The sequence below is a fragment of the Ambystoma mexicanum genome, chromosome 4p, assembly GCF_040938575.1.
Source record: "Ambystoma mexicanum isolate Mex_15411 chromosome 4p, UKY_AmexF1_1, whole genome shotgun sequence".
Taxonomy (NCBI): domain Eukaryota; kingdom Metazoa; phylum Chordata; class Amphibia; order Caudata; family Ambystomatidae; genus Ambystoma; species Ambystoma mexicanum.
In genome coordinates, this window is record NC_090927.1 from 140343363 (window position 1) to 140357071 (window position 13709).

At 43.5% G+C, this 13709-nt stretch overlaps 1 protein-coding gene across 3 annotated transcripts in view; it reads right to left on the bottom strand.

Moving 5' to 3' along the window:
- Window positions 1-633: 633 nt before the first annotated feature.
- SLC5A6 (solute carrier family 5 member 6) overlaps window positions 634-13709 on the bottom strand; it is a 1144170-nt gene continuing 1131094 nt past the window's right edge. For all 3 annotated transcript variants that reach the window (XM_069605582.1, XM_069605584.1, XM_069605583.1), the window contains exon 16: window positions 634-5389. In XM_069605582.1, coding sequence (XP_069461683.1) covers window positions 5225-5389 — 165 coding nt within the window. In that variant the 3' untranslated portion in view covers window positions 634-5224. The remainder of the gene's footprint in view (window positions 5390-13709) is intronic.

The following is a 13709-nucleotide window of genomic DNA, read 5'->3' on the forward strand; positions in this document are numbered from 1 at the left end:
ACAACACACAACTCTAACACTTCCCTTCCTTTATTGCCCGTCTTCGCACATTTGTCTGCCTCTCTACAATTCGTTGATGGATGGCACTTGGTTGTCTTATTATGCCAAACGTCTTCAAGACCCAAGTGATCACCATTCCTGCGTCCAATGCCCTACAAATGTTGCATGACTGGTTTTCCCCACCAAGCTTGCATACACTCCCCATGCACATTATGCTCCTTTACTCTCCCTAATCTCTGTTCCCAGAGTAACCGGTGCCTCCTCTTGCCCCTTTCTGCCTCTTTGCCCTGAACTAGTTTAACTCCCTGTCTCTGTATGTTAACAAGTCTGTAACCACACTTTTAAATCTGTTAAAGCTTCACCTCCTTGACATGGAAGGATCAGTCTCCACTTACTCTCATATCGCCCATCATCCTGGACTTCCTGCTCCCTAACTTCACTGCAAATACCCAATCCCCCTCGTACCCAAGTTTGTTTCTGTATCCTCATCATGCACTAATTTAATGCCCACCACCTATCCATCTCATTCACTGTACCCGATTCAGGACTGCCCAGATGACGATTGCTGTATTTTTAAGTATTACTGCAGGAAACACCTGCTTACTTCAACAAATACAAGATGACGCAGGAAACTACAGATTTGATTTTCTTTTTATTTTATTATTTGCATTTCTTGCACAATATTGTACAACTCATGGAATTAAAGATCTTGCAGTGTCACTGGAGTAATTTCAATACAGAGAAAAATGAGTCACAAACAAAACGAGTGCCTCTTCAGCAGCCTGGACATAGGGGTCCACTTTGATTTTAGGCCTTAGACATACTGTACACACCCCTACCCCAGTTAAGTAATATCACGATTTACAACATGGAAACGAACTGCATACAATAAGGCTTTGGGTTTTTGGTAACAAAACGAGCACAAAGGTCATTATCTAAGTACTAGAAAATAACAATTTTCACAAACATCTGCACATATTGCTTTTAATATAAGAAGTGAAGAGTTACGAAAATACCAACAGATGGCACATTTCATTTATGACAAGTATCTATATTGTGGCATTCTATTCTGGCCTAGTAGCTGTGAGTGTGAAATCCCAGAGATACTTTTGGTGGCACTAATGTTTTCAGAACGTCACTAGTATGAATTGCCCACAATTTCATCTGTTTTGGTTGGTAGGAGACAGGTGCTCTTGCTTTCTGACATAACGATTGTTTGCAGGTGGTGGCATCCCAGTAATAAAACATGTCATCATGATCAGAATTGTGTTAGACCTATCGGATACGGCCATCATGCTGAGGTCCTATCCCACAAGTATGCAGAAAAGGACAGAGCTTAATGCAGATTCCCGAGTGCACCATCTCAGATCAGTAGTATCAAATAATATTGCATTGGCTTCTCTTTTGAGACTATCTAGGACATGAAAAACGTTTTTTTAAAGAATGTTTTGGTTCATCTTTTCATCCCTACAGCTTCATATAGAAGCCAGATGTATTCACTGTACTGTTCCCCTTCCTTGGTGGAGGCAGGGTGGCTAACACAAACACAGCAAATTGACATCAATAGTAAGCACAGCAAAGCTTTTTTCAGGTTAGCCATATTATGTCCAAACAGAGCGCTTTGTATCTATGGAAGCCCTTGCATGGGTTCATTCCAGTCTGTTGTGGAGCACAGGCCAGGAGTTTCCAATTGCCACGCTGAAGACAAAGAGTCATGGGGAAAGTATTATTGCATTGACTCTTAACGCTTACAAAATGCTGAACCATAGCTTACGCTAGACTCAGCATCAGTTGAGCGACAAGCAACCCATGCACTGTTTTGTAAGAATGAGAGGTTACCCTGCCTACTGTTGCATGCACACCGATCACTTGCACTAAAGAGAATAGATATTGATTGCAGATCCCTGGAAATTCTACGGTGTGACAAATGCAGTACATGTTCTGGTGGACCACGTTAAATTCACTAAAAAGTTCACAGACCGAGGGAATGCTACCGTGCCTCTGGATTTACAAACTCATGGCTCTCTCAATAAGAATTGAGCAAGCCATTTGTTTCACTGGTTAATGGGTGATTCTATTGATAATGCTCAATCCATGCAATAGCCAAGAGCACCTTTGGTACCGGTTGAGTCAAGTAGATCAGTTACATCAGTGCAGCTCGAAAGTCTCCAAGCCAGATATCTGTGCTTTAGAAAATTGGCTACTGCAGTGCCGGTTCACCCACAGCTAGACAGGATGTGTGTATTTATGTCACAGAAATGACATGAAAGCAACTCGAACAATCACATTTATCCAAATACACAACCTAAAACGTTTCACAGAGCTTACAGATGTACATGTACACTTCCAATCACCTCAGTTCGGTACCGAAATCAGCTGAAGCCACCTATGCACATACTGCAACACATGCATAAAACACAGGAGTACATGAAAATAACGAGATGAAATGCAGCCACAAAACACAGCTTGCCTAGCTCAGTGCCAGCTCCAGGGTAAGCCAATAGTAGCTGGTCAAAAAAGGCTGCCACCAGAGGGGACCCAGATTTCCCCCAAGAACAGCAAAGGAAGCCCCCATACACAGGTTGGGTGCGGGATTAAAGCAAACCCCTATTTCAATCCAGACTCGCACAAGTCCCTGCACAAGGCAATCTGTAACTACAGTCACATTTGGTTCCATTTCAGTGCAGAGATCTCCAGGAGGATCTGCAAGAGCAGAGACCAGCAGCCCCCGGTATAGCGCTAAGAAGGGGTTTCTTTTGGGCCTCACATAGAACCGGATGGGCCTTTTAGGAATAAACGCTTCAAAAGAACAGTACAAGTTAACAGTTTGAGGTTGTAGGGCTCTACACTAAAAGAGCATAAGGTAGAAATTTAAAGACGGATTTAGGGTTCTTCAGTTTAACTCAGCTCCCAAGATTAAAAATCATCTAGAGAAGGGCACTAGCGACAAATTACAAAACTGATTTTGAGAGGCTCCAGTATTAAACATTAACATTTTAGCATATTTACAAAGCCTGAAGCCGGTTGTGCTTTTAAATACCTTCTGGATGGCTCACCATATTAGTGCTTAACTAATAAGCAGCTAAGACAATGCATGACAAGGATGTGTGCTACACTTTATTCAGCTAAGGGCACAGCTACTGGAATTCTTCCCTACAGAGTTGCTAGACAGAACGAATGAATACAATTGAGCTGCGTCTTCATAGCGATTGCCAGACAGATACCCTGTGTAACGAATGGGTATGCCTTGATGGAAACCGGTGCTCACTGAAACTACGTGGCACCCAGTTTCTAGGAGTTCACATCTCTGTGTGGGTGATGGTCATTAAAAGCAGACCCTGTATTATTCCTTGAGACATTTCCGCACTAAGTAAGCTGAAGACTCACATAGTCATCGGAATATCCTGATAACACAAACAATTCATTTTATTTTCCACCTGTTGCAATTCAGTCGAGAAGTTGCTGCTGGTGACAAAATCACAACGTTTCACCCATCAAACCAAACACTTTTTAGAGGGCAATGCCAGAGAGGCTACCAGACAACGCCACAGTCTTACTGTACCGAAGGAAGGAAAAGATGCACACAATGGATAGACAACGTACAGTGAGTGCCAAGTGGTGCATTGCGTTCCCAGGACCATGACATCTAACCAACACAAAATATAGGACAGAGGTGATGTTGAGAAGTAACATATGGGCTTATGTTACATTGAAATGGGTGCATCCGGGTCAAAGTAAATTCCAAAAAACGTGTGTGCACAAAAAACACATAACTAAGAACATCTACATCAAATTCTGTGCTTCGACAGTGAAAGGACATAATAAATAGCAACCCAAGAAGAGGGTTTTAAATATGTTTCAGTCACTACACACCCTGGGGCAGCAGGTTTCTGTAGTGAACGGGATGTGTGCGTTTCGATCAGGCCGCCCCCCTGCCTAGTGTTGCCCAACATCTTCATTCAGCCGTGATATGTGCAGTAGCAGGCCAGCCGTTTCACAAAGTGTGTTTCTGAAAGATACCACACCAACAGGTTGTACTGAGGTGCCACTCCACACTATTGCTGAAAAAATGCAGTTGTTGGAGGACATAATGAACACAATTTGGGTAATTCAAGATATGACTGGCACTGGCCCATTAGCTACAACTTGTGCGATGTATTATGAAAGGGTGCCACATATCCTTGATAACTTGACTGCATGGCCACACAGTGGAATGGATAGGAAACCTAAAAGGCACAGTATTGAACGTCCTTGCTCGCGAACCCACAGCCTTGAGACGGTCAAGCCTCACTGCGCTTCTGCTATAGGATTTATCTAATGCCAGTGCTTGGTCATTCTAAGGTACATTCTCATTGCCCTAGTTCATAACTGGAGACAGGCATGGGGCTCGCCCAACACGAGACGCTTGGCACACTTCTTATGTAGAAGCACACAATTTACACAAAGACAACAGGCGCTTGTGTGCTTTAGCGGGGGATACCCGCCTCACCTTGAGCAGCTCCTTCATGGATCCATCAGACACACACTTTAATAAGATTCAGAAGACCTCAGTGCTTTCTCCTAATCTTGCTGTGTTGGTGCCTCTAGACATGAATGGGAAGCGAGATTTAAGATGGAACATAAACACATCAATGTAGCATGCTGCTCCCACACACTCGCAAAACCCTGCAATATCCTCTCGGCACACAACATTTTCCAATCTTGATCAATTAAACTGCAATTTCACATAAATGTGAAGTATTTGCTAGTGCCCATTATAAATTATAGTCCACCTTTTGTGTTTAACCACGATTCCCCTTTGCATACCACTGGCTGCAAGAATATTGCAGTAGTCTTCTCTTTAGACAGACCTGCGGTGAGTTTTGGCAGCATCCTTGCTCGCTCATACAGAATTCCTCCATCAGTCCAGAACCTGTAGCTATAACAGAATGGCGTAACAGCACAGGAGCATCTACAGACAGCCAATGCCAGCATTGGGTAGGTTGGAGATTCATGGTCTACTATGAGGCAGTACAACATTTCAGTCTATCAGGACACTGCTGGGGTCCAGCAATGCTAAGTACACCAAATCTATCTCCGCTGGTCAAGGTTGGATCCCACGTTCCCCTCTGAGCGACCAGTACAAATATCAGTGCTTTCTAGTGCATGAATGCCTTTGAAGTTCTTAGCATCTTCACTTGATATCTGCACTCCACTTGCACCTTCTCTGGTTCAGGTACACGTTTCAGAGAGAAGTCTCATGCACAACGTAAGAGTGGCCCCCATCAGCTCTCGCGTAGCCATCAAACTTCTCATTTTCTGTAGTATCTGTGGCTTTCACATCACCGTTTATTAGGCTGTTGATGGTTTTATCAGGAGTAGCAGGCTGTTCCAAAGTCGGTTCACTTTCCTAGGGAGATGAAAAGCAGACAGCATCACTGTACAGCATGGATAGAGTGAAAGATCTTCAGCAACATAATACACGTCATTGAGGTTGTGTGTTACACATATGCTATGTAGACCTAGGCAGCACGTGGAGGTCAGGCAAGGTTGTTTGTGTGAACAGGGGGAAAATAACTGTACACATACTGTAAAGGACAGAAGGGACCATGAAGGAGTCAATGTCAACATATAGGTGTTTCTACAATGTATATTAACATTAAATAGAATAAATAGAATAATATTCTCCTAATGACTTTTAGGACCTAATTTTCACAGAGACCTGACATGCCAAAAAGCGCAAGTTTTAAGAAGAACGGCCTCACGCGAGATTGTATGTTTACAGTACACCTGAAACTGAACCCAAAAAAAGTGTAAAAAAATAAAAATAAAAAAATAGAAAAATCTTTGTGTACTCCTCTTCTTTTAATCAGAATTCGGGCTAGGGGCACCCATTGAAGGGACATGCAACATTGAACTAGGCAGGGGCTGTCCATTTAGGGACAGTTTGACACCTCACAATGTTCCCAGCAATGGAACATACCCTGGCTGAAAGTGAACTGGGAACAGGCAGTCCTAAACTCATGGGTGAAAAAGAAGACGGCACAAAGTACAGGGCTTGTACCAGGAGGAATAGCCATTTCGAGTACAGGGTAATTAAAAGGCACTTCACTGCCACCAGCCTTTTCAGTACATATCACAAAAAAACTTGGAATGTCACCTAAAGAGACAGTGTCCCTGCATAATTCCACTGAAGGTGGTTTGTGCTGCACTGTGGGTATAAAGTTGAACAATAAAAGGAGACTTGCCCTACACTAGTAGCTATAAGGAGCTGACCAGCGCGTCCCAAAGGAAACAAGTGAAGGAGATAATTGAGGTTAAAGGGCCTGATGCACTCCAAAGATCAGCTTGGATCCAGACAAAAACAGGTATGCGGCACTCCAATGAAGCCAACAGAGGAAAGTTGCAAAAAGAAAATATTTTCTAGCATCCAAGAAAACCTCTGCAGATACTGCCCAACAGTGGTCGTACTACCCCTCTGCACCCACCCCTCTTCACAGTCGATGCCAGGAAGACGACATTCCGGCCAGAACATTTCTGGTATAGCCTTATGGAACAAACTCCCCACGACCTTGAGAGCTGAAGATAATAACTTGATGTTTCAAAAAAGGCTCAAGATTTTTCTTGAATAATCAACAAACGAACAGTACTACTACCAGAGGGTGATGATGGCCAAAATGGCTGTATTATTCAAAGCCTAATTGGTTCACCCAATAATAGAGTAAAGACTAATGATCAAATAATTTGCGTTAAATGCCAGAAGGAAGCACGCAGAGAGAGAGCCAAACAGGTGTTGTGATTCAAATAAAATTCATCTATTTACTTTGTAATAAACACTTTATACACTTATAGAACTGGTATTAATGACCTGAACAACAATAATAGAGTAAGTCAATTAAAAAATTAAATTGATAAAACAAACGAATAAAGTATAACCCCAACAATGGATGTTTCCGAAGAGGGAAATAATTGTAGCTCGTATTGAGCTGAAATGAACATACTCCTTAACAAGACATTTGGTCAAGTAACCACATATATGCACATCTTCAAACGAGAGTCATTTTTGAACTGAAAAGGTTTTGCCGTGGCCAAATAAACTGATTCTGTTGAATTTGACATTTAAAAATTAAGAAATAAATAAATAAACATGAAAAACATGCATCCCATGTAATAAATTCAACGAAGACATTCAAAGGAGTGAAACACAAATGAAGACATTTTCATCCTGTAGCGACTAGTGCCATGGTGCAGCAACCCATTTATGTTGAAAGGCAGTCCTCAGAGACCATTCTTTAGAAATAAAGGAAGTCCTTAATCAGAAATTGATAGTGCCTTGAAAGGTCTTACATCGAAAACAGTTTATGCCTCAATCATAGGCCGGTTATGTCGTGCCTAGGTCAGAGGCACGTTGTGCCAAGATTCTTCTTGAACAGAATGCCTTTGACAGCGGACATTACCGATATACAGACATTTCCAGCACTGTGGTCATCTTGCTTGAACGGAGTTCTGGCTGCTGCGATTAGAGGAAGTGTTCCACGTTTGCGTTCCCTTCTCTTGCACTTTTATGGCTATGTGGGGGCGGGGAGCCTATCCTGTGTATTATATAGTAGCACCTGATCCAGTTCTCTTAGGCATGTAAACTGAACTGGACTGTTTCAAGGCCCCTTTCCTCTTGGGTGACTGCCTTCTCAGTTGATGCCTTAAAAACAAAGTACATTTTCTTCACCCACTCTGGGTGGTGTCATACATGAACACAACTGGATGAGCACTATTGCAAGAATAAAAAATCCAGAGTGAAGAGAACAATTGAAGAAAACCCCAAACCTTCACCTGGAGTTCAAATCATGCAAATGTTCTGGTATTGCTTCATTTGGCATTTACCCAGGGTGCAGATCATTTGCGTTTTGATAGCAGAACTTCATAAAAAAGGAAATATCTACTTTAGGGAGCCTTTCATCAAGAAGCGAAACCATAAGCAACAACCAACCTGGTCTGTCTAGATGCCCAAGCAAATGATTGCAGCATTTTAATATCAAAAGGGACCTCTGGCATCCAATGTGAAGCACCTATTCTTTTGGCGATGAAGGAAGTGGGAAAAAAGGAAATCTAAAACCACATTTACACCAAAATCCTCTCTTTCAAGAATTCCAAACGGGTCAGTCAACCTATAAAAGTAACCAAATCTGAAGACAGAAGGTTCAGTAGGATTGAAAACCATGTACATTAATACAGTCTCCCAGTACCACCCACACAGGTCCAAAATGCGTACCCGCGAAAAAAAGAAGTCATTGTGACAACAGAATGGGGATTTCTGATTGAGCATGCGTCCATTTGACCCACTCTACGAAGTACACAATCACAGACATCAAATCAAGCAAATTAGCTGGTCTTTCTAAACAGCAAGCTAGAGGGAATGAAGAAAATACTATGCACTACAGTAGACGAGAGGTAGTAGGGCAAGGAGCCAAACGCAGAACTAGAGAATTCCAAAGATGAGTATAACTAGCAGTGCATCTCATGCCCAGTTCTATCATAAGCTTACCCTGCCAAATCAATGTGTTTACAGTCTGGAAAACGCTTGTAATGTTCGAACTCCTGAGATGCCAAATTGACCTATTACAATGCATCCCTCGGTTTTTGACAAGTTAATTTTGTGTGAGATACTAGCAACAGGTCAACCGTCTTTCTCATGGCAGTCATGTGTGATGAACCTGAGAATCACTGATGAAACGAGTGTGACATGCTTGGAAGTGGGGGAAGACCAGTGGAGAAACGGTGCACAGAACATGAACCATGTAAATAAACCCATGTTCGGGGCCTAGTTGAAGACTTTTGGCAACGTAGGCACAAACTTGACATTGAAAGATGTCTTTTGTAACAACATTACATTACCGATAGTTTTTCATCGCAGGTTGTTGGTACATTAGTTAATTAGGTGCAGCGTTTCAATGGCTATTTAAACTATAGACGGGCTTCTGGGAGAACAGTACTGGATACTCTTTGTCTACCTTTATGTATAATCACTCTGGTACTAATTAAAGTCTAGATCTTTGCTCAATATCAATCAACAGGAGCTACTGCAGTCTTTCGGTAGGCCAGGAAACGGATTCATTTTTGGAAACTCTGAATAAGCCTGTATCGCTGACTGGTTAAGCCCACGATTGTGCACCTTATGACAGTAAATCAGATGCAACAATAGAAACATTAGCTAGGCGTAGTAACTGTTCCGGAGTAAATATCGGCATCTGAGGCCGGAATAACAGAACTGAGGTATAAGAGACCCCCGCCGATACGTGCACCACGCAGTAGTGTGGTGTTTTTTTTTCTCTCTCTCCCGCTTCTCTCTTTCCCGCTTCCCAAGAACGAATGACACTCTTCCAAGGAGCCATAGTACTCAACCAAATACCTGTTGAAGATACCTCCAGACTGCACCTGGATCATCCCAGGAGATAGGGATGCAGTGTCAGGAATGTATCCAATAGAACAAGGTTTAAGGCAAACATATTACAGGACAAACATTTGGGAGTATTTACATTAGCTACAACCTCATCAATCCAAAGCATTCACATCTATGACCAGGAGTAGGGCATTATGGGGATCATAACGGTGGAATGAGCCCAGCAGGCAGTATAGGTGCGCCTTCAAGTGAAAGGAGGTGCTTTTTCAGCTTAATATTAAGGCCTGATACAGTGGGGATTAGTGCAGAGCAAGAAGTGTGAAGGACAGGCGGCAGCAGAAGAGGTGGGAAAAAGTTTTGGAGGGGTTGAGGTCTCGGGGTGCAAGGGGATCAGTAGCAACAGGTGGCGTTAACCAGGCTGGGGGAGGGGGCACCCCAAGGATGGCCCTGTGAACCAGATGGTATTTAAAACAGGAGTGACTGCATATAGAATGGCACCCACGTGTTGGTGTAGCACAGAGATGGGTGAGGATAGAGGGGGATGTTGAAGGTGTGGGTAGCAAGGTTAAATAACTTGTCAAGTTGAATAGGGGTAGAGTAGAAGAGGGAATGGTAATCCAGCCTACTGAGAGCAAGGGTGGAGATTCTCTGAGTAAGGTGAAAGGTGAGATAGGGACAGATTTTGTGGATTTTCGAGAACATGGCAGCTGAAGCAGTTCAAGGTGCAATAGAAGCTTTAGATCAAAGCATGCCATTTTCAGTGTTAAGTGGTATACAATGACAATACCCTAGATACTTTGCTTTGCAAAGTAGAATCTGTAAGACTGGTCAATTTACAGCATTTTCCCCTAGTTCACGTGGAATTAAATGATGGTCTTCACCTCCTCTGTGTATGGTGTAGGATTCAGAATTAAAGTGGGCCTGTGTTAACGGACCCTGCTGGGTGAAACAGCATCTATCTTCAAGATCAGGACTGCGTGTGTTGCATAATGCCCCAAGTACACATTGCTTCTTTACAACCATTGATGAAATACCCTTGCAGGAGAGGATACCCATAATGAACAGAGATAATCGGGATGGGGAGATCCAAAACCAGAGACAAGTAGGTGCTAAACGTGTGTGTTTATTGTATAATCACACAGAAAGTGGTACGTGACTGCACAATTTATTTTACATTACTTCCGATAAGCACGAAAGGTGTTTTAGAGAGGACGGACAGAGTGGGTCACGCAGTGGTGACACAGGTGGGTGCAAACCTCTGGAATATCGAGGTCAGCATTACATTGAAAATACAAGTTTCCTCGCATATCGAGGAACAAAAACACAAGGTGCACACAACAATCTTGAAAGTGAACAGGTACAGGTAGTGATGCAGTTGTGATGAATGGTTCGACACAGGGGGTGACACAGGGTGTGTTTCGGCCAAAAAAGTGGCTGGGAAGTCGCCGTCTTTGTGCTGGCCTTCGTCAGGAAAGAGGCACCAGTAGTGGTGCTGTCCGTGGTGTCTGTGGGTAGAACAGAGCTATTAGGATCTCGGGTGGTGATTCAATAAGTACTTAGAGTATTTAATACGGGCCGAATAAATGCCCAAGTGATACACCATATGGAGTATCTTAAAAAACAGCTTACCTGCCGCCGGAGGGGAGCAGGTGGGTGCTGTCGGGGAAGCCGCGAGGAGTGCGGGTTGACCGGTGCGGTGTATGGCACAAGGTGGAGGGCTATGATTGCCTTCGAGCCAACGTGGTCAAGAGTCTCACGAAGCAGGAGTAGGGCGTAAATATACCCAAGTCTAGAAGGAAAATTAAAAAGGTTTTAGTAACCTGTGTGAGTCGAGTGTTTCGGGAAACATGGGCTAGCCCGCGTTTGGGTGGGGGGACTTACTGTGGTCTGGGTGGTACGCTGCCGTGCTGGACGTAGACTGGTGGGAGCCGGACTCACACAGGTTACTAAAACCTTTTTGCCATACACCGCACCGGTCAACCCGCACTCCTCGCGGCTTCCCCGACAGCACCCACCTGCTCCCCTCCGGCGGCAGGTAAGCTGTTTTTTAAGATACTCCATATGGTGTATCACTTGGGCATTTACTCGGCCCGTATTAAATACTCTAAGTACTTATTGAATCACCACCCGAGATCCTAATAGCTCTGTTCTACCCACAGACACCACGGACAGCACCACTACTGGTGCCTCTTTCCTGACGAAGGCCAGCACAAAGACGGCGACTTCCCAGCCACTTTTTTGGCCGAAACACACCCTGTGTCACCCCCTGTGTCGAACCATTCATCACAACTGCATCACTACCTGTACCTGTTCACTTTCAAGATTGTTGTGTGCACCTTGTGTTTTTGTTCCTCGATATGCGAGGAAACTTGTATTTTCAATGTAATGCTGACCTCGATATTCCAGAGGTTTGCACCCACCTGTGTCACCACTGCGTGACCCACTCTGTCCGTCCTCTCTAAAACACCTTTCGTGCTTATCGGAAGTAATGTAAAATAAATTGTGCAGTCACGTACCACTTTCTGTGTGATTATACAATAAACACACACGTTTAGCACCTACTTGTCTCTGGTTTTGGATCTCCCCATCCCGATTATCTCTGTTTATTATACGTATACCCACCTGGGTAAATCGGGACCTAGCCAGGTGCCCTAAAGATTTAAATATATAGGAGAGGATACCCGACACTAGGGACAGGTGCTGTAAACTATGAAATAGTATTTCATGAACTCATTCTTGAACAATAACTTCAGGAAAGTGTATGTAAGCCCCAGTTGCGACCCACCATCTCATATGAATCCACCTAGATAGAAGCTTGATCAAAATAACAGGATAAGCAAGACGACTATAATTATTCTCTTGTGCCAGAAAACCAATCTTGTGTAACTTCTCAGTGGACTACTTTAATCCATCCTCACTACAAATTTGACCTATATGTATGATCAACAGAGATTCAGGTGGTGACAATGTACTTCTTCAGGAACAAGGCTTGAAACTGAGGAATCAAGTGGACAGACGGTATAACGGTAGAGGAAGTTCCAAGATAACCGAGACACTAGCTGGGGAAATCTAAACCAGCAACTGTTGGATCTGCTACAAACTGTCTGCAGACACTTTTTGAAATAATTGAATACAAGGGGGACGAAGGAGCATCCGCGATCAGCTGGCTTTGAGCTCGCAGCCATTTATGACATTTGCAGCCGGCCCGATTTCACTTACTCCAGTTATAATTGAAACACAAACACATGGTCTAGGACTATTTCCAGACTCCAAAAAACATTTGGCAAAATGCACGGAGAACTGCCCATTTTAAGTGGAACATGGTGGCATTATTGTCTGTGTATAGCAATGCCCTTTTCTAGTAGGTCTGGACAACACATGTTAGTATTACACTCGCAACATTGAGAAGGAGTGTCCATTTGAGCTGAAACAAATGTATCATGAGCCCTCTTTTCAAATAAAGAATATTTTTAGTCACAGATTTTGAGGTCAGTATTTATTTCCTCATGGTGCCAACTATAAACATTGTATAATATTATCACATTCCACTTTAAAAGGTTTCTCTTGGTCATTTAAAACTTTGACGATTATTAGCTTTGCCAACACGTGTTTCACTCGTTGGTCTTTTTTTAATGTATTCAAGGCCCAATAGTGAGCCTCTTCAGTGCTAATAACTGCTATAAAACCTTTTCCATTAACTCTTACAGTATTCTCTTAATTATTTATGTTCACGCTCAGCGGAAACGCTAAAGCCACGTGGAGTTGACCGTGGTGCACAACCTTTAAAACAAGGTGCAGGTCAAACAAAATGGAAAATGAACAGTCCGAAGTCGAAAGAAATTATACCCTCAAGTAATGAGGAGAAAACGTTAAGAATACGTGGAAAATGAGTATATTTCACTCCTCATCAAAATTGGATGGAATACATACACTGGAGAAAAAAAGAACAGTGGGCCTCATTACGAGTAGCCCGGTAAAAACGAGTTCATTACCGGCATGCCGGTAAGAGCAGGTCCGTGCTCGTATGAACCCGCCAATAGCGGGTGATAACGAGTGGGCGAGCACGCGCGAACCCCCATGCGGGTAATGGCAATACCGGAATGCCGCTAAAGGCCCTCCAAACCCCCTATAGCGGCATTGCGGGACCCGCCGATACCGGCATCGCCTCGGAGCAACCCCTAAATACCGGCACGGTAATACCACCATGCTAATACCGGTTTCGCAAAACCGGAAATTACGTCATTGGCGCAGGAACTGGAAATGGGCTGGCGGCCATCTTTAAAAACACAATCCATTGCCACCCTCCCTAACCACCAGTCTTTTCGTGTCGTGC